This window comes from Labrus bergylta, chromosome 2 (genome assembly GCF_963930695.1).
Source record: "Labrus bergylta chromosome 2, fLabBer1.1, whole genome shotgun sequence".
NCBI lineage: Eukaryota > Metazoa > Chordata > Actinopteri > Labriformes > Labridae > Labrus > Labrus bergylta.
Window position 1 is genome coordinate 32,887,040 of NC_089196.1, and position 26,287 is coordinate 32,913,326.

The following is a 26,287-nucleotide window of genomic DNA, read 5'->3' on the forward strand; positions in this document are numbered from 1 at the left end:
CAGGTTGTGTTCATCTTTGACGGTCTGGATGAGTGTCGACTTCCTCTGGACTTTAAAAACAACGAGACCCTGACTGATGTCACAGAGTCCACCTCAGTGGATGTGCTGCTGACAAACCTCATCAGGGGGAAACTGCTTCCCTCTGCTCACCTCTGGATAACCACACGACCTGCAGCAGCCAATCAGATCCCTCCTGAGTGTGTTGACATGGTGACAGAGGTCAGAGGGTTCACTGACCCACAGAAGGAGGAGTACTTCAGGAAGAGGTTCAGAAATGAGGAGGAAGCCGACAGAATCATCTCCAACATCAAGACATCCAGAAGCCTCCACATCATGTGCCACATCCCAGTCTTCTGCTGGATCACTGCTACAGTTCTGGAGGATGTGCTGAAGACCAGAGAGGGAGGAGAGCTGCCCAAGACCCTGACTGAGATGTACATCCACTTCCTGGTGGTTCAGTCCAAACTGAAGAACATCAAGTATGATGGAGGAGCTGAGAGTCCAGAGAGCAGGAAGATGATTGAGTCTCTGGGAAAACTGGCTTTTGAGCAGCTGCAGAAAGGAAACCTGATCTTCTATGACTCAGACCTGACAGAGTGTGACATCGATATCAGAGCAGCCTCAGTGTACTCAGGAGTGTTCACACAGATCTTTAAAGAGGAGAGAGGACTGTACCAGGACAAGGTGTTCTGCTTCATCCATCTGAGTGTTCAGGAGTTTCTGGCTGCTCTTCATGTCCATCTGACCTTCATCAACTCTGGAGTCAATCTGATGTCAGAAGATCAAACAACATCCTGGTGGTCTAAAGTATTCAGAGAAAAACCTGACCCAACACCTTTACATCAGAGTGCTGTGGACCAGGCCTTACAGAGTCCTAATGGACACCTGGACTTGTTCCTCCGCTTCCTCCTCGGTCTTTCTCTAGAGACCAATCAGAATCTCATACGAGGTCTGCTGACACACACAGGAAGTGGCTCAAAGACTAATCAGAAAACAGTCAAGTACATCAAGAAGAAGATCAGTGAGGATCTGTCTGCAGAGAAAAGCATCAATCTGTTCCACTGTCTGAATGAACTGAATGATCGTTCTCTAGTGGAGGAGATCCAACAGTCCCTGAGATCAGGACGTCTCTCTACAGATAAACTGTCTCCTGCTCAGTGGTCAGCTCTGGTCTTCATCTTACTGTCATCAGAAAAAGATCTGGACGTGTTTGACCTGAAGAAATACTCTGCTTCAGAGGAGGCTCTTCTGAGGCTGCTGCCTGTGATCAAAGCTTCAAACAAAGCTCTGTACGTGCTCACATAACTATCCAGTTCAAATGTAGTTCTCTTCATTCAGAAATAACAACTATAATTTGTAAATTCTTTCATTTGTGTTCTTCTGAATCCTCTTCAGGCTGAGTGGTTGTAACCTCTCAGAGAGAAGCTGTGAAGCTCTGTCCTCAGTCCTCAGCTCCCAGTCCTCTAGTCTGAGAGAGCTGGACCTGAGCAACAACAACCTGCAGGATTCAGGAGTGAAGCTGCTGTGTAGTGGATTAAAGACTCTCCACTGTTCACTGGAAACGCTCAGGTAAGGACTTATTCATGTGAAAGTTTACCCAATAAGCTTAAATGTACTTAGTTTATTTGATATTTTGATTAACTTACCAAACATATCCTCTTTAGGCTGAGTGTCTGTAACCTCTCAGAGAGAAGCTGTGAAGCTCTGTCCTCAGTCCTCAGCTCCCAGTCCTCTAGTCTGAGAGAGCTGGACCTGAGCAACAACAACCTGCATGATTCAGGAGTGAAGCTGCTGTCTACTGGACTAAAGAGTCCACTCTGTAGACTGGACACTCTCAGGTTAGTGTGCTGCTGATCCACATTATTCATCTAAGATCACGTTTTCTTGATGAATCATTTATTAAATGGGCCTTGGTGATGGTTTAAAGTTTTACTGTATGTTTCCACATTAAAGCTGTAAAGCTCTGAACTCGTTCTATAGCTCTCAGTCTTTTAGTCTGAGGAAGCTGGACTGGAATAAAGAAAGTTAAATATGAAGTTCTTTCCCCACCAACAAACAAACCATGGATAATGTTTGGAACATAAAGAACTAAAGAATCTTTATTTCAGATGAAACAGTTCAGAACTGTTTCTACATCACTGCTGATGTCAAAGCAGTCTGTGTGTTTATCTCACGCTCTGTCTTACCTTCACGATTTGTCACCAGAGTAAATATTGATTAGTATCAGATTATGAAGTCTATTCTGTTCAGCTGCATGGTTATGACGGGATGTTACTGGTAAAACAGAGAAGAATGGACCAATGGATGTTAAGCATGTTGTGTGTGTGTATGTGTGTGTGTGTGTGTGTGTGTGTGTGTGTGTGTGTGTGTGTGTGTGCGTGTGTGTGTGTGTGTGTAAGTGTGCGTGTGTGTGTGTGTGTGTGTGTGTGTGTGTGTGTGTGTGTGTGTGTGTGTGTGTGTGTGTGTGGGTGTGTGGGTGTGTGTGTGTGTGTGTGTGTGTTTGTGTGTAGTTTTTTAGGCTGTCTGATCACAGAAGAAGGTTGTGTGTCTCTGGCCTCAGCTCTAAGCTCCTCCCCCCTGAGACATCTGGACCTGAGCTACAATCATCCAGGAGAACGAGGAGAGAAGCTGCTGTCTGCTGGACTGGAGGATCCACACTGCAGACTGGAGACACTGAGGTACAGACAGACACACAGAAGCTGTCTCACTGTTTCTGAATGATGGACTCTGCTTCTTGTCTGATGCTGGATTTAAATGAAGATGTATGAAATAGATTCTGATCTGGTTTCTTCCTCCAGGTTGGACCATAGTGGACTGCACAGACTGGATCCTGATCCGAGGATGTGTGAGTGTGTTTTCATTTCTCTTCATCAGAACACAGCAGCACATGTTGGAGTGTAGAAGAGTAAATGCTCTTGAACAATCAGACAGAGACTATGGCTTGTGAACAGAGGATTTGATTATTTCTCTTGGAGAAGTTAATAACAATAACTTAGATTTATATAGCGGCTTTCATGAAACCCAAGGATGCTTTACAAAGTGTGTGTGTGTGTGTGTGTGTGTGTGTGTGGGCGTAATGGGAGACAACAAGAGAGGAATAGAAAAACACAAACAGAGAAGAGAAAGGATAGAAACACTAGACAAACAAATGAAGGAGAAAGGGAGTGGGTGATCAGCTGAGGGGAGTGTTAGATGAGGCTGAATGCTTTGGTGAACAGATGGTGTTTGAGGAGGTTTTTAAAAATGACCAGGGGTCTCATTTATAAAAGAGTGCGTAAAATTCATACTAAAAATGTACTTGTGCCAAAAACCCAGAAATGGCGTGCGCACAAAATGATTCAGAGTTATAAAACCGTTCGTACGCACACCTGCACGCAATGTTCCCTTTATAAATCACCATCCACCTGGAAATGTGCGCACGTAGATTAGTCCCATGTTCCGCCCTCTACACGCCCACATTCAACCATAAACGGTCAATGCAAAGCAGCTCGTGAATGAAAATACATCCAAACGAGGGGGCAGATCAAAGGTTTCCAGCGTTGGATCACGAAAACTGAAGTTTAGACGAAGAAACGAAACTTTCTGACCCAGAAACAAAGGAACTTGTGAATGAAGTGAAGGATAAAATGGACATATCGGTAGTTTGCTGCAGCAGGAGGATCACGAACTGAAGAAAATTCAGAGAATGACACCACGTCGCTGCTGCATTCACGCTGTCCTATGTGCCAAAACATCCACCGTTCATCATTACGCACGAGTATATCTGCAATGTTTACATGTTTACAGGACCCACACTGATTTCTTCATATAGTGGCAGAGAGGACACGTCAGTCAGCATTCTCCCTCACTCTATCATATTATTAATCAAAGGTTTGATCAACCAACAAAAACTTTGAATTGTTGGCCACATATTTTCGTGGGCATCTCCGTCTGCACTGTGACTAATTATGATCAAATATATGGCTTAATGATCGTGTCAGAGATGCCCCGACTTAATGTCCACACTTGAATTATTTACAGAATAAATACATGCAGCTGATGAAGATGTGCTGAGTATGGAGGAGGTGAAATGTGTGAAGCCATCGCCATGTCTCTGTGCACTCTTTATTAAAACTAAAAATCACAATTGATGATGAATGCAAGATATTGAAATATATTAATGAAAACTGGAGGCTCTATGGTCTTTGTGTTAGTCTAATGTTTAACTCTACATCAGTGATTACATTAGTGTATAAGTCCGGTCCTCTGAGGTCCGTCCGGGATAATGAAGGCGAGACGGCGCTGATGCAATATGTATGTGGCAGACTTTTATTTTTATTTTATGTTTATATATTGTCATAATGAAAGTTACTTATTGGAAACGGCTCACTACATGTGCGATTATAGCCTAAATAAAACCATCGGTTTGAATGATTCTGATGACGTGGATCTGTCAGTAAAGTTTGATATTTAGTGAAATAGGTTTGCTTTGTTGTTAAGGGAGCGAGCATTCTGCAGCATAAATGAGGCGGTGGTGTATTCTGAAGCAGAGGGGGAGAGAGGAGTGGTTCTGTCAACACACACAACAACAGGTATCAGGTTTCTGGTGTGCACGTGTGATTTGTTGTGATGATGGTGCCGGTCAGACACTACAGTGGGGATAGCATGGTCAGTGTAAACAAACTTGCATCGGGCAGCCCTATGCACGTAGTGAGGACGGCGCAGGAGTCCAAAAGATTTAATGGAAGCAAGGTTGTCCGGAGAGAAGTGGCAGGCGAGATTCCGGAGTTGCAGAGCGGAGTATGTTAGTAGTACCATGTCCGCAGCAGGGAGAGCAGCTGCTAGCCGCAGGCTGAAAGCCGCAAGCTACCGGGCGCCAGCCGGGCTCAGGAAAACCGCAGGAATGAGAGCCAAACCAGGATAAGGAAAGGACCAATTTTGGGGCAGACGGGGGACCCGTCTGGACACAATCTGAGCAGGAGAGCAGCAGCCGGCAGCAGCCGGCAGTCTGGTTGTCAGGCAGGCCTCTTCGCCGCCAGCAGCCGAGCCAGAGTAGGGGGGAAGCGGCAGCCAGCGGTAGCCAACAGGTGGCGCAGGGCGACAGGTCCAAGCCAGGTAGGGAGCCGACGTGGCCGACGAAGAAGGACGGTCCACCAATAAGGCAGGCGAGGGTCCAGTGATCACAGACTGGTGAGGATATCCTGATAGCTGTGTGAGAAGCTAAAAGCTGATCGGCGGCTAGCGCTAACAGCTGATCGTCATAGATGGTGAGTAGCTGTCAGTTTACACAAACTGAAAGCAGCAGCAAAGTCGATCTGTTTGCAGACTGTTAGTAGAGGATAAGTAGGAGGGAGAAGCATAGATAGCACAAAAGAAACACCATTTTTGTCACGGATCGTGAAGCGGCGACATACACGCCAGCGTCCTCGCTCAACCGGAACTTTTAAAACATCCCAATCATCCTTTTATGGGCAATCAACACACTGAGCAATTACAACATGTGTGCTATATGAAGACCATTTCCTAGAAGTTTCCTGGACAGACAACTGGTCTCTTAACAGGAAAGAGTGTGTGTGTGTGTGTGTGTGTGTGTGTGTGTGTGTGTGTGTGTGTGTGTGTGTGTGTGTGTGTGTGTGTGTGTGTGTGTGTGTGTGTGTGTGTGTGTGTGTGTGTGTGTGTGTGTGTGTGTCTTGTGTATCAGAACATGATCTTATGACTTGGCTAAATTCAGAGGTTAGATAACTATTGGTTTGTGCCTGCTGCTGTCCAGATTGTGTTTCTGTTATGATTAAACCTTTCAAACTACAACAGGATGAGGGCTGGAAGTAACACAAAGTGATGATAAAAGTGAGGGTGATGGAAACTCATGAGAGTTTAAATATGAAATAAAAAATGTAAACTGAAATAAAAGTGATAATCCAGTGAATAGAAAATCACCATTCATCACATCCAACAGAAATGTATATTTTACAACATGCAGTTTTTGTGACATTTCACATTTTGATGTTGGCTGCTGGCCGGCTGCTCGTAGTCGAGCTCGTGGAGCTCATCAACTTTAAAAACAGCAGAAATCATTTTTGATTTGACGTTCATTTTCATAAACATGTAAATATGCAGAGTCTCCAACATCAAGTTCTCTCCTCAAAAACATCCAGACGTGAATTCAGTGATGAAATAGAAACAGAATATCTTTAGAGACATAAGCTAGCTCTCCTCCTTGTCTTCTGGCTGTGCAGACAGTAAGGCACACAGCAAAGTCCACGATCACCATAGTACAGGCCAGCAGGAACATCCAACAACAATACACAAGTCAGCTGCAGGCCGCCAGGTGGCCAGGTGAGGTCGGGACGGCGTGGCCTACACCTTAGACAAGCAGAGAAAAACTCACAAGGACTGAGTTGTCATCTGTTTCTTCAGATTTCGATCTGTTCATCCAGTCCAGTTAAATTTCAATTAAAACAAAAACATGTATGTTGTAGAGCCTAGATTGATGGAAAAGAAATGGTCTCCATGACTTCAGAAACACAGTTTAAAAGTAGTTAGACAGGACAAAGGGACGTGGCACACTCCTGCTGCCATCACATTGTGTGTGACAGTGAAAGTGGAAATGAGGCTCCTGTTTGTGCTGAATGTGACCTCTGAGGACAGAACAGTTGGAGACAGCAGATGGTTCATAGATTCTTTGTGCTGCACTTTGATTAGTCAGACTTTATTCACTGCATGTGTTTGTTGATTTGGATCTCCATTCTTCCTGGCTGCCATGGTAACTCCATTTGAACTTGATTAGAAGTGGATTATTACATTTCAGTGCTGTCAAACATCATTCAGTGCTGAATATGAACTGTAAGTTTGATTGGCTCTCAGTAAGTAGGGGTGTAACGGTACACAAACATTTCAGTTCGCTACAGTTCTCAGTTTTGAAGCTTTGGTTTGGTACATTTTCACTACAGTAAAGGGACCTGATGCAACGCTTTTTTTTCTTTATCAGGAACATTTATAATTTCCCTTTTACACATTGGGCTAAGTGCAGCATCGACAGTTCAGACTTGTACACCTGCTCAGGTTACTTTTTAATAACATTTTAAATTAAACATTGCAAAAAAAACATAAAATAAACTTATGCTGCTTCCTTCAACCAAAAGAGTCTCCAATAAATAAAAGATATGAATGAAATAAAGTATTTCAGAATTAAATGAAGTCATTAATTTAGCCTATATATAAAAATATTTATTTTAAATTACACTGACACCTTTTAGTTTATGAAGGCAACACTTTTTTGAATGCCCTTTGAGCACATAATAAACCTAATCACATCTGGGACAGTGTAGTTTCAGAACTATTAATATTTCCCTCTGTTGATATAAGAACTTCAATGGCATTTTTTATGGCTTTGGCCCGTTTAGAATTATTAGCAAAAGGCTGTCTGTTTTTTCCTAGTTGCAGTCATGTTTACGTTCGCGTGGTGCCTTTTCAAGTGCTTTAATAAGTTGGACGTGTTGCCTGTGACGTACCCGATGTCCTCTGAACAACAACGGCACACTACTCTCGTCTTGTCAACGTCTCTTTGTCCATTATTGTGGGAATGGGGAGGGAGGTGTTCATCCTATCATGCTGCAGGTCAGTGACGTGCGGCGAGGTTCGTGGCTGGTGAGGCACTGACTTTTTCAGAGTCAGATTTACAAATATATGAACCCATTTACAGAGTAGCTTAAATTCACCATTCAATTGGCAGCTTGCACATTGACTACTGGTTGTGTTTCATATCTCATATCAGCATTATTTACACACACATAGAGGGAAGGTGCATATTTGGCAAAGGAAGAACGTTACATTTATAGCGCCTCAGAAATGTTTTTTCCATTGCAATTCCACAATTCATACTCAGTCAATAAAAATAAAAGTAGGCATATACTGCGGTGTATTCATGGTCTTACCTTTATTTGTAAACAAAGTCCTTTCACCTATCCTTCTGGATTAAAATATCTATGACTTTGTTGTAAAAGTCCTCCTTACCTTCTTTTAGTTTTAAAAGTCTTCATTATTTATCACTTCACGTTTTGATTGAAAAATTGAGAAATCTTTAAGCTTAGATATAAAATCTTTTTTATATAAAAAATCTGCATAGAAGAGGAGCAACCATCAAACCAAGCATAAACTCTTGGTCTTATGAGCCTCACGCAACCTGACGCACGCCCCCTTCAGGTGAAGCAGCTGCCTCACCTCATGCTTTTTCAGTGCGGTTTTATGTCAAATTAGACTAAATATGTTAAAAACATGTGAAATACATTACTTATTCTATGGAAAGTGAGGACGGATAATAGAAGTGTCTACAAACATTACATTGGTGACAAACAGTAAAAAAGCAAAAAGCATACGCTCGACCCAGTTTGTGAGGGATTGCGCAATCTGGGATGAGGCCCAACTCGTCGCTGCCTCACCTCGCATCGGAGCCGGCTGGAAATATGTAAATTCAGAGATTTTGATCATGAAAATTATTAAACATTTTTGGAATCGTACAGAAATAACATTTATAACACAGATCAGTAGAAAAATATTAATATTTATTTGATTTAATGATTATTTGTTTTTTTACTTTTGATGATGACGAGCCTCACCTGCCTCCCCTGACAGCACGTCTCTGCTGCAGGTTATTCTCCCACACAGACGCGTCTCCCCCTCCCCTTTTGCTCTTAGTTTGAGCGGGATCATCGCTGAAAATGAAAACAAAACTTAAGAGTAAGTCTGTAAAAAGAACTCCATCCCGGTTATATGCAACTGTCCAGACCAACAGGACTCGAGGAACTACTAATCTGCACAGTTTGCACAGTTTATGTTTGAACTTTTTTACAAGTTATTAACTAAAAGCTGTGTCCCATACCAGCAGCCACAGCCTTCCTCCACCCTGAGGTGTGCTTCTGCTTTGTGGTCCGTGTGGGAACACAGATTAAATCACTTTTGTTCCGCACGTACTCGGATCAGTCCTGTACTGAAACGGTCCGGTCCGAGTACGTGTACCTTTACACCCCTATCAGTAAGTGTCAGTAAAGTTGTTGATGAATGAACAGATGATAACCTGCAGCTGTGTTGTGTCTCGTTCTCTCCATCAGACGCCTGTGAGCTGGAACTGGACACAAACACAGTGAGCAGAAAACTGAAACTGTCTGACAACAACAGGAAGGTGACATGGGGGGAGGAGCTTCAGTCATATCCTGATCATCCAGACAGATTTCATAACTGGTGTCCTCAGCTGCTGTGTAGGACTGGTCTGACTGGTCGCTGTTACTGGGAGGTCGAGTGGAGAGGAAATGTTTATGTATCAGTGAGTTACAGAGGAATCAGAAGGAGAGGAGGCAGAAATGAATGTTTGTTTGGATTTAATGATCAGTCCTGGAGTCTGTTCTGCTCTGATGAAGGTTACTCTGTCAGTCACAATAACATAAGAACAGAGATCTCCTCCTCCTCCTCCTCCTCCTCCTCCTCCTCCTCCTCTGTCTCTAACAGAGTAGCAGTGTATGTGGACTGTCCTGCTGGCTCTCTGTCCTTCTACAGAGTCTCCTCTGACACACTGATCCACCTCCACACCTTCAACACCACATTCACTGAACCTCTCTATCCTGGGTTTGGGTCCTGGTCTCGTGGTTCTTCAGTGTCTCTGTGTCGTCTGTCAGTCTGAGAAACACTGCTGACTGAAGATCAGCTGACTCTGTTCACTCTGTCCAGCTGGTCTGTTTCATGGTTGGGGTCTGTGATAATGGGGGGTGGGGGTGGTAATGGGAGTTAAATGTTCTACATTACAGAAAAACAATGGACCCCCTTCTTTAATGTCTGTATTGTTCTGATCTCACCAATAAAAAACAAGTGACAATGAAACAATTAAAGTCCTCCTCCTGCTGTCTTGATATTGGCAGCAGGAGGAGGAGTCATGGCTCCAGATCTGTTACAAATGGTAAACTTGTCTCTCAGGTGTCTTCCCACAGGCCCTGAAAACAGCAGTCATCAAGCCACTACTAGAAAAGAACAATCTAGACAATAATGAATAATTACAGGCCTATATCAAATCTTCCTCTGTTAGGTCAAATGATAGACAAAGCTGTGTTTCAGAAGTTAAATAACTTCTTGATATTGAACAACTGTTTGGATGTCTTCCAGTCAGGTTTTGGACCAAACCGCAGCACTGACACAGCTCTGGTTAAAGTGTTTCATGACATCTGTTTAATCACAGACAGAACCTCAGTCTAAGTTCTTCTTGGGTAACACTTTATATGAAGGTCCTTGAAATAAGCTGTTATTACCATCAAATCTGCTGTATAAGACACACTTTAAACCCTCAGGCATCAGTTTAATTTACTACCCTCTTAAGTCATTAAGGACAAAAATGTCCACTTCTTAAATCTGCTATAAAAATAGTACAGATTAATTTTTTTTCTGCTTTTTTGGGTTAAATCTTTTGATCAACTTCAGTCCTGATCAAAACGATCAAATATTACTTTATTGGTATTATTCAAAAGTCTAGGTGTCATGATTTGGTCTTTTTTAATTTTGTTTTTCAGAGTTTAGTGTTTCTTTATGTTCTACTTTGTTTTGTTCATTCTTGAACAACTCTAGTTGTCCTCAGTGTTTCTTGTCTTGTGTTCATTCCTTCCTCTGTGTGTTTCCCTCCAGTGTGATTACCCTGATTGTCTTCACCTGTGTCATTAGTCTCACCTGTGTTTGATTACCCCTGTGTCTCTTTAGTCTCTGTGTTTCTTCCCTTCTGTGTCAGTTCATTGTATGTCATTTGTCTGTGTCTTTTGTAGTATGTCAGTTTACTCGTGGCTCCTTGTTTTCTCTGGATTGGATTTCTAAAGTGAGTTTTTATTTAATTAAATATTTTTTTGTTAATTCTGCATCTGGGTCCTCCTCTTAATTTTCTCGTGTGTGTGTGTGTGTGTGTGTGTGTGTGTGTGTGTGTGTGTGTGTGAAGAACAGCTTCAAGAACTGGAGGAGGCTGATACCACCAAGTTCCCCTTCACTCCTGTCTCTGTGAAGAGTGAAGATGGTGAAGAGAAACCTCAGTCCTCACAGCTTCATCAGAGACAAACTGAACAGATGGAAACAGGAGTTGATGGAGAGGACTGTGGAGGAGCAGAACCAGAGAGAGACTCAGATCCAGAGAGACGTTTACAACCAGTGACTGAGGTCAAGACTGATGACAGTCATGAGACAAGAGACAAGAGAAGATCTTTCAGAATTAAACTTCAAAAATAAGAAACTACAGACTGGTAAGAGACCACATAGGTTCTCGGAGTGCGGTAAAATATTTAACGCGAAAGGAAATTTGACCAGACACATGATGATTCACACTGGAGAAAAACCCTTCAGCTGCTCTCAATGTGAGAAAATATTTACCCTTAAGGCTAGTCTGACATATCACATGGCAATTCACAGAGAGAAATCCTTTAGATGCTCTGAGTGTGGTCAAACATTTTACCGACAATGAGATCTGACTATACACATGATTCTGCATACGGGAGAAAAACCCTTCAGCTGCTCTCAGTGTGGAAAACAATTTAGACAAAAGGGGGGTCTGAAGTCACACATGTTAGGTGCCTTTAGGGTTCGCCCTTTTTTTGATTGTTAATTTTATTAGGTGTGTTTACTGTCAGTTGTCCAAGATTATTTTATTCTAAATGACTATTGTCTGTTCCTTTTACAGGTAGTTGAAGCTGCAATGACAGCAGAGTAAGTCTCTTCCTTCCTCAAGCGACCTTGCAGAGCTGATCTATTGTGCAGAAGCTGCATCAGATGAAGAAGAAATGGATGACACCCTTGCCTCTGGTAGATTTATTTAATTGTTCAGCTGTAGCTTTAAAGCAATGTTTTTGAATTGTAGCTTATAGAAACATATAAAATTAAGCTAATTTGTTTCTGTTAACAGGATGGGACAGTGATCTTTCCTCCATTATCCTCCTCCTCCTCCACTTGATTCCACCTTCAGCCCAAGGCCGTAAAAGACCAGGCAAGGTGTCTGCATCTCAAGCTGAGAAGCATCTCGTCGTCTTCAAGAAGGTTTGTATTGTAGCTTTGATTATGACAAAGTTTTTTTGATTTTTGCTTGTCCATTTTTCTTTTGTTTGTATCTTATGTATAAAATTGTTTCTTGTGTAAAAGTAGATAACATCAAAAACATAGCTTAAATTATCTCATATCTTAGAGAATTGGAAACACTTTTTATATACTGTACCTTAAGCGATCAAGACCTAACAAGATATTTAAACCTATTAAATCTAATTCAAGCATTTAATCTAAATCTAAACACATTTTTTTATCTTCAGAGTGGAACAAGCCTCCAGGAATGTTGACGTCATCAAGAGCATCACTCAGCCCTATCTACTTGCCGTCGGGATGAAGAGAAGCACCATCCATGAGTTTTTCATCGTCCTGGACAAACAGGTCATAACATGCAAGTCAACCAGTTCTCTTGGAGCTTTTGATGAACTCTTCAAGGTACACTACGTATTTGGTACCAATTACAGTCACATGCTTCACAACAACATTACCATGCATTTAAAATCTTGTTAAAGCCAGTCCAGGCGCTTAAGGTGTTTGACGTTCAAGAGTTTTTCTACATCAAACCAGTGGATGTGCAGATGTCATATGGACCAACAGATTCCTCCCTTTTTGTAGTTCCATATTGTCATTAATGCAGCTTTGACCAGTGTGTTTAGTGTCAAAGCAATGTTGACAGCGTTTTTTTGTATTTCTGTTTACATTGCAGACATTTTCTCTGGAGGATATTTAAAGTAGCAGGATGACTCCAGTAAGAGAGCCAAAAAATCTGGCTGTTGTGAAGTTTTCTTTCTAAACTCCAACTGAAATACTTAATAAAAAGTCAGTCATTGTATTGATAGTCACCATTCAGGAAATAAACAGTTATCTGTTGACTGGCTGAGGTAATCCTGCTGTCTTGCATCCTCCCTGTGTTGTCTGTAAATACCTTCTTGTTTTTTTGTTAAAAATGTTTACATGTTGTGATGTAACGCATTGTCAGAATGCTATTGCACATGGAAAAAGAAAATTGACACTTATTTAAAATTGATTAAACCTTGGGATTTAATGTTTGTGTTTAATAAATTTCTATTAGAAATTGATATAATTGTGTGTTGTTGTTCCCACTTTAAGTTGTTTAAGTCTTACTTGGGCATGGAAAGATATGCAATTGAATTGTATTTAAGAATTACACTTAAAGGGAGTAAAAAAGCAGTTATATTTTTACACTGGCAGGAGTCATTTAAAAATGATGTATTGAGAGTAATTTCTTAATCAACACTGAGTGTGATGTAGTTTTAACACTCAAGGAGTTGATTTAGAAGAGTAAATTATGATTAACACTTAATTCCTTCAGTGTCAAATGTAAGTTACACTAGGGGTGTTATTTCCCTCGTAGTGTAAAACTTGATTAACACTTCTCAGTGTAGAATATTAACTCTTACGAGAGTTGAATTGACTCTGAAAGTTCAACACTACGTTGAGTGTTACTTTAACACTCTGTAAATAGGGACCATATGTTCTCTGACTCAGTGTTAAAATTGACTCTTTAAGTGTTGTATCAACACTGCTGATTTTACTGTCTAGAGTCTATTTTTGATGGAGTACGCTGCAGGCGTATATGACAACCCGGACAGGAAGTAGGACAAGGAAACGTCATAGGATCAATTTCAAAATAAAACACAATTGACGGACTCACGATTGTATTTTTCATCACTTTATCAACATTACGTCAAAAGACAAATCAATTTGTTGTTTGCATTGTCTCACGTGATCTTGTAGTTCTCCTGTGTACTCCTCATGGCCGCTCTCCGCTGCGCTCACGTTCCAGAAACAGATCCAGTGGGGCAGGGCAAAACAATGGCGTGCACGGAGTATGTGGGGATCGGGGGTAAAGGCCTGCAGGTGGGTTCGGTCCCACAGCAGAACAGATTCTAGTGTCAGTTTGAAACAGACACTCAGGGTTATGGGAAGTTCAAGGTCTCTGGTGTTAGTTTTTGTTACATTTCCTCACACTGTTACTCCTCTACTCTGATGATCCGTTGCACTCAGTGCTGCAGGAGCCTCATTTGTCAATATGGCGCGATACCCTTTTTCATATCATCATGAAAAAATACATAAAACTAAACCTCTCAGAAAAGTGAACACTTGGACATAAATGAGCACGATAAGAACAAACTTTAAAGACAGAAACCATGTTTGACGTATTTTGGTTTAATAGTTTGTCCCATCTGTTCACATGGAGGAGGCGGAGCTTTCGACCCACACTGCCAGCAGTCAGTAGGGGGACCTCCAAATAATTTGGCTTCACTTTTGGGAAGCTGTCGTGTTGCTCATCTTTTCATTCAGTCTGTGCTGCCTCCTTGGACAGCTTCTCCTCCATCAAACACCAATGGGAGAGAGACTTGAGCATGTCCCTGACCAAACACAACAGCCTTATCTAAATGTGTAAGATATAAAATTATTCAAATTAAAATTTTACATAGGACTTACATCACACCAACCAGATTAAAGATAATTCCCTCTCACATATGTGCTGGCATGGCTGTGGTGAGGCAGGAACACTGATCCACTTGTGGCACTGTTTTTGGAATGAGGTTATCTCAAGATTGACTTTTATTGTGAAAGTAAAAATACCCCCCTGTCCTCTAGTCTGCCTTCTTGGCATTAGAGTAAGAAACATACAATCAACGCTCACACAACGAATCATCACACTAGCCTTTCTGTCAGTGAAGCGTATTATTATGATGAATTGGAAAGTAATTAAACCAAATTGCTTTAACATTGACAATTGGTTAAAAGACTTCATGGATTTATTGTCTCTCTCAGTTTGACCGTGGAGATGAAGGATCCTGGAACTTTATAAGACAATACTTGGAAAGTAGGTTATATGATTGAATTTTCTGTAAATGAACAACCACCTTATTGTCTATTGTCTATTATTGTATGTTGTAGTGTACATTGTGTTATGTGATGAGTTTGTAGATTTATGTTGTATAAGTGGTGGACGAGTGTTTTGTTTTGAAAAAGAAATAAAAATATGAATTATAAAAAAAAATACAGTCTTTGCTGAAAATAATTTAGAATTAAACCCTGAAAGGAAGAATGTGCAACTTTTTGATCCAGTAGATGTCGCCCTTGAGCTCCAGCATGAAACCAAAACAAACTTCTGTTTGGCCACACCTCCTCTATTCTGAAGCCTCCGCTCTCCTCCAGAGACACACCTCCAACTCCTCTCCACTCACGTTCACACAAAGGAGTTATGAATTAGAACGCACAATAATTAAACACCATTAAGCGCAAGCAGCGGACAAAATTGTCCTTTGCTGGAGCTGAAATCACCTGTGTGCTGCATTGTTGTGTTAGCATGCTAATGTTAGCACCCTGTGGTTAGCTTGTAGCTTCATATTGCACATAAATTGACACAGAATGAGCGAGATCTAAAGACTTACGTGACATCCAAATAATCAGTGAGTCTGTTATTCTTCTTTTCTCTAGTCCTGGACTAAAACAGCTTTTATACACAAGGCCGTCCTGTCCATGACTCAGACAACAGTACAGCAGGCGGGACTCGAGCTTCTCACTCATTGTAGACAGTCATGACTCAGAGACACATTTTCAGAGGTTAGACTTGATTTCTGCTTTATTTATTTAAAATGTCACACATGCCTCCTTTAAAGATTTAAACATGACTTAAAATGATGCAAACAACAACAAGCTATACTTCTCTCTGACAGTGTGTTATTATCACTTATCCAAATTCAAACATATGTTAATAGTTGATCAGGGCTTAAAAAGTCATTTTTCTACAAAGGAAGCTTGTACTGTATGTAACATGCCTCTTAATGTGCCTTTTTATTAAAAATGTGTATTTTTTTAAACATAATCTTTATTTAATTAGAGGACCAGAGCTCTTATTTCATTCTGAATAATTTAAATGTTGTGACTTGTTTTACCTTCTCATGATCTGTAACTGCCGTAAGGTGCAGAACGGGGCTGAATGACCACATGCAGACTCTCCGCTCCGTTAAACAAGACTGCTCACGCCTCATTTTAAGAGGAACAACATCTTAAAACACACAGACGAGCACTTGTCAAACATTTGCCACTATGCTGTTATTAACCCTGTTACACAAGTTACAGTGAAACCTGCAAAACTGGTCAGAAAATGCTGAATTAAATGTATGCACACATAAATATTTGTGAGAAATTACAATTTTCTTGAAAATTTCAAGACAGAAATATTTCTCATCTCATCTTCCTGTTTTATTCAATAATATATAAAAATGTTTTTTCTATTTTTAGCAGATTTAAAGTTGATATTTCATATCAATGTTGATTTTTATAAGCATTTTTTAATCATAATTCTACCGTGTTTAACATTTTGTGTAATAAAACAATACTTTTGAACCTGTTCTATTTTTCTGTCATTGAATAACTTAGCAAATACAGTATTTCTATAGTTTGGTCACGTCCTCATAGAGCCACTGGGGGGCAGCGGAGCAGCATTAACAATAAATACATGAAAGGAGAAGTGAAATTAAACTACATTACTCTCTGACCTAATATGTAAAAAAACTTTTCAGCCCATCAAATAATCAGACAGTTTTTAATCAGCTTGGAAGTGTAATAAGAACTACCAGAACCCCCCCCCCCTCCCTCCAACCCCCCCCCAAAAAGTGTAGGGATGTATTAGAAGTATAAAGTGGAAGAAGTTAAGTACAAAAAACTCTAAATGTAACTTTTTTACGCTTTCTGCTACTCGCAAGTAAACTATCTATACATTTTCACATTTTTTAAACGTTTTTTTGATTTTATGACGTCGTAGGTTTTTCCTCCAATTCCACTTTCTAACAATTTGTACAGCCAGAAAGAATATTTAAGTGTACTGTGTGTCTCTCCACCCTGCATATCTCTAACTGAGACCTGCCTTCATCTGTCAAAATGTGCAGCAACACAAGGCTAGTAACGGGAACAAGACCTTAAATTGGGATGGGCTTTTATTTGAAGTTTTATGGTTCATCAAATATGGACGGTGGCCTTGCTTTGTGCACACGCTGCTGTCTTGGTCAAAAGTTGATCTTCAGTTGAAATAATTGCATCGTTTTTGAATGATCTGAATATTGTTCTTTGTTATTACAAGTTCTGTTTTTATGGCTGAGGCTGTGTTTGGTTTAGAGGACACATTTCACAGCTGGAACAGAAATGTAAGACTGTAAAAACTCTGTGTTTTGTCTCTTTTTCTTAATTTGACACTTTCTTTATGTGAGGCAACTCCAGAGGACCTTTCTGTTTCTTTTTCTCTGCTCTTCAAAAGACTTTTTAAAAATCTATGCTTTACATTTCATGACAACTTAGAGCATCAGTAACAGATTAGTTTAGTTTCAAGCTGCTTCTAATCATCATCATGTTCTGATCGTATTTCATCCGTCAAACCGCTTTTCATGCACTGACATCTCTTTCCTTATCCATCATTTTATTTTTGAGTACAATCTTCACAGCGAATACGCACAAAGAAAAATGATTAGAGGGATTTACATTTAACGCCTTAAAGTTACATCACACTGCTGAGAGGCAGGTTGAACTCCTGACCGAAGTTTGTCTCTATGCTAAAGGTGAGATCAGGTCGAGGCTTTGTGATGATCGCTGATGTCTCAGTATCTTCAGGAGACACACACACTAATGTCCATGACCAGGATGCCCCCACACTCTCTGCCAGACACACACACACACACACACACACACACACACACACACACACACACACACACACACACACACACACACACACACACACACACACACACACACACACACACACACACACAAACACACCCTCAGTCTGGCAGCAGCAGATGTGTGGCACAAACACATCATGAACTTCTATTTCTCCAGGGGGCTGAATCAAACTTTTAAAGATTACTTTGTGGTTTTCTTGGTTTTTAAAGAGATACATTATTCACTGGGTGTAATTAAAGTCAGATCCTGGACTCATAATGAACAGTAAAGATATGATCAGTGCCACAGAGTTCAGAGTAAATACTTTGTGCCTGTGCATATGCTCAACAACACAAACATACTCTGCATACATCAGACTGCATGCAAACAGAAAGAGCTGCTGATGTTATTGAAGAGATCGAGCTGCCCTCTAGTGGTTGTGTTTAGGAGTGTTCAGTAAACAGAATGATTAAATGTGTATGTGTTAATACTTTGATGAAGGAGGGGGGAAGTGGAAAATAAAAATGTAAAGAGACATAAAAACATGACTTGCCTGTTTTCTCATTGTTCAAAAATGGCCGACCAGTTTATTGTTTCACTTGTTTCTTCTTTGAGACTTTTTAGTGATGCTAAATACAACATGTGTTCCCTACTGTTTTATTGAAAATAATTAGAGACCGCTCCAAATGTCCTTAAAATCCACGCCATGACATGGTATGATACGATATGAGCAGGCCCGGTTCATACATTTAAAATAAGGGTGCAATGCAAACTTTTGCACCCTCATTTTAAACGTCTGCACCCTCAATTGAATGGAAGGAGAAAAATAATGAGTCAAAACATTAATAACATAAAAAGTAATCAAAACTTACAAATGACAACAGTGACTCAGATCGTGTTCACTACATCCATGATGGGATGGTCATGACAGGTGCTCATGACCTGTCTGTTCAGCTGGGACCACATGATGGACTCATAACACCTACACTACTTTTCCTTTGCTGTTGCCGATCACTGTAGCTGCACCCCCTTTAATCTCAGATACACTCAAAGTCATTTTGTTCTAAGCGGGAATGGAAATGAATCCTGAGATATCTATAATAATATAATAATAATACTTTAATTGTAGGGCACTTTTCAAGACAGATGCACAAAGTGCTTTGCAGAATATGACAGTACAGCAATCTTAATACACTGCACATCTGACACTGTGGTCAGCAGCATCGGAGCACCACAGGGGACCGTGCTCTCTCCTGTCTTGTTCACCCTGTATACCTCTGACTTCCAGTATAACTCCGAGCTCTGCCACATGCAGAAATACTCAGATGACACTGTGATGGTTGGTTGTGTCAGGGATGGACAGGAGGAGGAGTACAGGAGCCTGGTAGGGGACTTTGTGACGTGGTGCAGGTCGAACCATCGGCAGCTGAACACCTCCAAGACCAAGGAGATGGTGGTGGACTTCCAAAGGAACAAGCCACATCTACAACCTGTTTCCATCGGGGGGGTCAACGTGGAGGTGGTCAAGACCTACGGGTACCTGGGGCTGCAGTTGGACGACAGGCTGGACTGGTCATCAAACATGGACACTATCTGCAGTTAGGGTTTAAGGGACCAGTCACCTATTAGAATGACCATAATACTCACCACCACCAGTTATATGAATTTCTTACCAGTAGTTAGGGTTTAAGGGATCTTTGGTTTCCCAAACTCGTACTGATATCTGGAAAATAAAGGACTTGAGGCAGGGTAGACCATCGCCCGAGTTGTTGAGAGAAGAGGACGTGATGCCTTGACCCACTGCCGTTGTGCAGCGCCTATACTAAATGAATGCCCTGAATGATGTCATATGCCTCGGCTTGTCTAGGATCCGTGACCTGACGAGTGCCCGTCATGACTTAAGTTGTGGTCATGTGTCTTGGCCTGTCTGGGGGCCGTTTGACCCGGCATGTGGCCAGCATGACATGGCTCTGATTGACCTTTGTGGATAAATCAACTGATGCGTGCCCGCTGACAAGGATTTCCTGATCAAGACAGCATAGGACAGAAAATTATTTTCCAAAGCACTTACCATGGGACATGTGTGAAAGCAATTGCTTCAAAATCTTATAGCCATACACGATGATCGTGCACATTAATGTAACCACATTGGAGATGAAGCAATGATGTAGTACAAGCTGCATTAAACTGTAAGTCTCAACCTTGACACTTGCCCGTATGTATGATCAAGTTGGATGATGTTTAAAAGCATATAAATGAATTGGTCTTATACCGACTCATGACCGAAGCTGAGTTCATCACTGGGTGTTATTTACCTGGAATGAATGCCGGGGTACAATAAGCAGGCCATACGGTAACCGTGAAGGAATTCACTGACGGCAGAATTACATTTTACGGAAGACTTATCTGGTCATGTTTCAAATATCCGCTTTGCATTAAATGCTTAGATTGTAGTCTGCCCTGACTATCTGGAAGTGAAGTTCCCCCCCCCAAAACCTAGGGATGTCTACATCCCTGAGAAAATAGGATGATCGGCTTAGCATTGAAACTTTATGTAACTGTTGCAACAACTGCTGGAATTTAAATCGTAGCTCCTAAATGAAACTGTACTTTGATTGATCATCGGTTTCTGATCCTATCTACAGCATAGTGATTTGACTTGATAGAACCGTCACCTACAGTTTTCACTTGCCACTCTTATTAAAACTGTGATGCTGTTAGACGTAGAGTTGCTGGTACAGGTTGAGGGGCATTAAGCAGTTCGCAGAAATCCTAGATATCTGGTTAGCATCGGATTGATCACTTGAAGAAAACGCCCATAACAGCTGATCACCAGAGAAGGGAGACAGAGGACGTAGTAGGGGGAGTGGTTTAGGTTAAAGTGAAAGGATGAATGAATGAGTGAAAGAATATAACCAGTCTTCCTGTCTGAACTTACGCTGAGCTCCATATGCTGTTGAAGAAGCTCGTCACGAGGCAGGATACTGCTCGCCACTGTGGCGGCGATAAGCATGAAGAACTCCAAACTCTGTACACTTCCCTGACAAAGTCAGTTACATTAGAATGATTACAGCCAAAAATGAAAAACATTGATAAACGGATACGAGGCAGCAAAGATATATTCCAATACCGTTTAATTCCTGGATACACCACAAAGCATCATCTCTGACTTAAAATAAAACTTGTAAACTAAAAGTGGTACCAAATGTGTTTTTATTTTATCAATATTTCAGCCCTTGTTTTCTTGCTGTCAATTTTCAGATATTTGTTTGAATCTTAAACACGTTAAAAAAAACGTTTTTTGTTTTATTCTCGTAAATTTACAACTTTAATCTCGTAAATTTACGATTTTATTAACGTAAATTTACGAGTTTAATCTCGAAATTAAAAAAACACTTCTATATCGTAAAATGGGTTTTTCATGAAAGACACACCTTCTCAAAGACGTAACCCTTGTGCCCTCCTCAAATGTATTTATATTTTTCTGCTGCGTTACGCTGTAATAAATGATTCTGTAGTCATGTACATTTTACTTAATATATCTGATCAAATGTATTAAATATAAATGCGTCCTTGATTTTGTGGCAATTGTTTAAGTAACTTTCATACAAAAATGTTTGCGATAGTATCTGCTTATTTTGGTTACATTAAATATAATCTTTATGTTTATGTAATTCTAAATCAAGAGTGAATCCAACTCAATAGAATTAGTCAGTTTTTAATTGACAAGCACTTCCTGTTATTTTGCGCCTTTTTTCTTCTTTTGAATTCAGCAGGCTCTCATCTGGTCACAAGACATAAAGAAAGTGCGGATGACTGGTGCCCCTTTCCCTCCATTTAACTCATCAATTTAATTTGGTTGACAAAGGTAAGGAGAGTTATTTTATACTGTAATGTTTATGACTTGTGGGTGTATGCTACGTTACAAAACGAAATTAGCAAGCAAAGTAATACAGAGAGACAGAGACACAGTAAATTATGCATGTTATGTTAGGCTATAGTGTGATGGTATTACGCAACGATATCAGAAAGATATCACGAGTAGTTACACTGAGAAAACCACAAACTTTATTTTGAAAGTTACTGAAGAGGAAAGAGGAATCGCTCGCGCGGGGAGGGATGTAAACAACATGGTCATAGTTTTCTCATTCAGCAGGTAAAGGTATGATAACATGTGTTGAAAAATGTGAGGAGAGAAATTGGCAATGCAACGACAGTGTCTTGAACCGTAATTTTTCAGCACAGCCGATCATGACAGATTTGAGTTTCGTGAACTGACGACCACGCTCCATTAAAAAACACAAAATTTATCACAACCGAGAGCTGTTAGCCCAGAGCTGCTAAATCACGCATTGACTGTGACTGTGTCTGTGATACTCGTGCAAGCTCTCACGCATTACTTTTTTTTCACGTGCTGAAAAGCATAAATTGCTCCTCTTTATTTAATCCTCTCTAATTTACAGTATTTCCTCACTCGCTGCTTGCTGACACCGAGCTGTCACTAGCAGGCTACACTACATTTTTACAGTTTCCCTCTGTGTTCATTCTATTATTGATTATGCAAAGAAGATGTCTTACTTTTTTTTTTTTAACTATGCATTAACTACTTAATAATTAGAGCTACTTACTTATTTTTTAGATACGTTGATAAGGTAATTCAAAGTGAATTTGTGAATGTTGTTAAAAACTATACTTTTGTCATACATGAAACATGCAGGATAAAGTAATCCTAGGAGGTTAACCCACTACATTAAGAATATATATTCACTCGTGGAAGTTTAGTTTTAAAGTGCAAACACTTTTCATAGGCTGAACTGGGTTCTTTCTCTCTCTGCCTTTGCTAGTTGTGATAAAAAATATCTATTGATTTTATTCAATGTAAAAATTGTTTTTACAAATCCGTCTTCCTTATATTTAATGTAACCAAAATCAGCAGATACTATCTCAAACATTTTTGTATGAAAGTTACTTAAACAATTGCCACAAAATCAAGAAAGCATTTTTATTTAATACATTTTATCAGATATATTAAGTAAAATATACATGACTAAGGAATCATTTATTACAGCGTAACGCAGCAGAAAAATATAAATACATTTGAGTAAAATGCAACATTGATGGTTAAGACTAAAGAAGTCTTATCCTAATTCTAATTTAAAATGAGATGCAACGTTTTTCATCAAACTCATTGGGTATATTATGAGCATTAGGACAAGAATTTCTACATTTCATCCAGAATTCATGTTTAGAATAGAACTAAAGAGACAAAGAGAACACTTCCAGAAGAACTCTGAAAATCAAATTATAACTTTTACTAGCCCTTCAATACAAGCTATAGTACACATGTAGTTGAGAGGGTGATGTTTTTATATTCAAATAAGAGCAAAGGCACATCTCTAATTTAAATATTTCTGTATTATCTTCTAGGTGTCTCCAGATGAGATGGCGGTGTAAAATCTGTGGATTCATAGCGACGACAAGGGGTGATCTTCTGACCCATTACAGACTACAGCACAGGACATTTGAAATTGGAAATCCGGTACCTTGTCTTGTTCATGATTGTCCATGCTCCTTTAAAACTTTGAATGCCGTACGCACACATCTTTCAAGATATCATCCAGAAGATGAAACTAGAGGGCCAGGAGTCATCTTCTGTTTTACATGTTTAATTTGCTCAACTCAACATCCCTCTAAAAAAGAATATTTTCTTCACGTTGGTAATCACCTGAGGAGATATGAAACTGTAGAGTGTGTTTTTGTTGGATGCACATCTTTTGTTGGCATCATCTTCTGTATGTTAAAGGCTGCTTGAAATGCTGTACCTTTAATAAAGTCTGATAAAAAGTGTTACTTTCGTCAAGCATTAAATGTCATTGTATCTTACTTAAGTAATATTTATTCTGTATTTTCTGATGGACTAATTCTAATCTCACACTAAAATGTAGGTCATAACGCGAACATGTATGTAATTGCCAAGAAATTATTATATTTACATTTTAATTAATTTTATTAATGAAAATTAAAAAAATGCATTGAATATAAAGATTAGTATTACTCAATTTTATATCATTTATATATAAAATTGAATTATTTATATCAGTACCTTTTACTAATTTAGAGATTTCTCTTATTGATATCTACTTAATGTTTTTGTTTAAATTTGGTTAATTTATTTTTGTGCTTTATTTGAATCTACTCAATTTAAACAAGTAATTCTTAAGGGTCTGATTTGAGTAATATTAACTCAACTTTTAACATAGTTAGATTAAATTAATAGTATTACGTGCCATCTGTTGCCTAAATTTTATAGAGTAGTTATGGTGTATCTTTTTTTTTTACAGTGCAGTTAAAGTTAAACAACTTTCGACTTGCTCAAAACATTCAATTATTTTCTGAATTGTAACCCTTTAAATGGAAGGTTATTAGTTGAATGATGATTAGAGTCTTGGATATGTGACAAACTAGTAACAAAGTTGATTTGATTGCATTAGTCTTTTCTATTTAACCTCTGGACACCTTGGTTGCCAAAATGTACTCACAAAATCTGCAAAGAAATGATCAATATTTGCTTTTGTATTTTGCTGTTTTCTACACTTTCTATGAGTTTCTTGTTGTGCAGATCTTGTTTTTACTAAGCAGTCTTTGTTTTTCTTTTGTTTTTTTTGTTTCTCAACAATAGTCAAAGAGCCGATTTCTTCTGTCGTTGTCAGATGCTTCACAGGAGGCTTTGCCCGAGAACAGGTACTTAACTTTATTTGGATGCATTTCTTTGTTTCTACTATTTTGTAAAATATTTGTATTAATATTTTGTGTTCACTCTATATTATAAAACGCCCATTGTTTCACAAATGCTCATCTTCTCTCTCCAGATGCAATCATAAAACAATTAACCGGTTTCCAACGGTGGCGCTGCTCTGTAGCGACCCGGGCTGCCTCGTGCTAAGAACCCAAAGTATTTATATACTTAATAATGTTATCGTTTTATGTTTGATGTGAAGGATGATGTTGATGTTTTTATGGCTGCAGCACGGGTGAAGAGCTGAAGACAAATTTCTCACTTTGTGAGACAATAAAGTTAATCCTGTCCCCTGCTATCCCTCGGCCATCTGTGACCACTTCTACTCCCTGCACTGTTTGATATTGTTTGTTCTGTTAAACTAGTTATTTGTATTTATTTATATGAAATATTAGAGTTATTACCATTTTATTCATGTTTGTTTAGAAGTTTTATTATTTAATTTTTTAAATAAATTCTGTTGAATATAAAGATGTATGAATGTTTTCATTAAGTCTATGAATATTGTCTTTGATGGTTAAACTCTGCAATATAAGGGGCAACCGCTGAAATCTGCATAAATACAATTGTCTTGCAATAAATTCTGACTACAGCAATGTGATTGTTGCAAATCCTTTCATTGGGATAACAATGCAACTGAATTTACTTGCACAGCCCTATAGCCTACCCTGACCTATGTTTTAATTCTGTTCTTTTAAAGGAGGATTATTATGATTCCAAAGAGGTGGAGAATCTCAAGTCCCTGGAAGAAATACGACAGCAGACTTTCACTTTAAACTTTAAAAATAAGGGACTTAAGACTGGTAAGAGACCACGTAGGTGCTCAGAGTGCAGTAAAATATTTAACGTAAAAGGAATCTTGACCAGACACATGATGATTCACACTGGAGAAAAACCCTTCAGCTGCTCTCAATGTGGGAAAGTATTTACCCATAAGGTCAGTCTGACATGTCACATGGCAGATCACAGAGGGGAGAAACCCTTCAGTTGCCCTTTTTGCAGTAAAGCATTTCAACAAAAAGGAGCCGTAACCCAACACATTTTAGTTCATACAGGAGAGAAACCCTTCAGCTGCTCTGAGTGTGGTAAAAGGTTTAGTTTTGAGGGAAATCTGACCAAACACATGATGATTCACACAGGAGAGAAACAATATCGCTGCTGTCACTGTGAGAAAGTATTTACCCATAAGGTCAGTCTGACATGTCACATGGCAATTCACAGAGAGAAATCCCTTAGATGCTCTCAGTGTGGTAAAACAATTTAGACAAAAGGGGGGTCTGAAGTCACACATGTTAGATCACACAGGAGAGAAAGCCTTCAGCTGCTCTGTTTGCAGTAAAGGTTTTTCCCAAAGAGGAAATCTGACCAGACTCATGTTAGTCCACACTGGAGAGAAATGTTAATCCTGTGCAATGGTAAAACTGATCCAGAGGAATCCAAGTTAACAACATCACTAATTTGTATTCATAAGTATGTATTGACTAACAGATGTATAAGTGCAGTTATAAAGAGATATAAGACAATTCTGTTGACAGAAATCTGTCTCTACATTTTTGACATTGATGTTTTGTTGCTGACATATGGACCAGTAAGTTGGGAGCAGCTATGACGTTTGAATTGAAAGGGTTTATATGAAACAGTTACAGTGTAAGGATCCTTCTTCTCTCCTGATATCTTCTCTTCTTTCTGTCACTCTGTTTCCTTGGAGGCCTCTGTGTTGGGGAGCACAAGTTCTTCAGACAGCTCATGTGTAACCTTGTAATAAAT

At 39.6% G+C, this 26,287-nt stretch overlaps 2 protein-coding genes across 2 annotated transcripts in view; one reads left to right on the plus strand and one right to left on the minus strand.

The window, feature by feature from the left end:
* The window catches only part of LOC136181101 (NLR family CARD domain-containing protein 3-like), a 785,212-nt gene that overhangs the window by 535,975 nt on the left and 222,950 nt on the right, over positions 1 to 26,287 (minus strand). The gene's annotated exons all lie outside the window — the stretch shown is intronic.
* The window catches only part of LOC136181107 (NLR family CARD domain-containing protein 3-like), a 432,016-nt gene that overhangs the window by 5,986 nt on the left and 399,743 nt on the right, over positions 1 to 26,287 (plus strand). The window contains exons 6-10 of the mRNA XM_065961462.1: positions 1 to 1,289; positions 1,396 to 1,569; positions 1,665 to 1,838; positions 2,511 to 2,678; positions 2,799 to 2,845. The exon at positions 1 to 1,289 is cut by the window's left edge and continues 500 nt beyond it. Of these exons, the coding sequence (XP_065817534.1) occupies positions 1 to 1,289; positions 1,396 to 1,569; positions 1,665 to 1,838; positions 2,511 to 2,678; positions 2,799 to 2,845 (1,852 nt within the window). The remainder of the gene's footprint in view (positions 1,290 to 1,395; positions 1,570 to 1,664; positions 1,839 to 2,510; positions 2,679 to 2,798; positions 2,846 to 26,287) is intronic.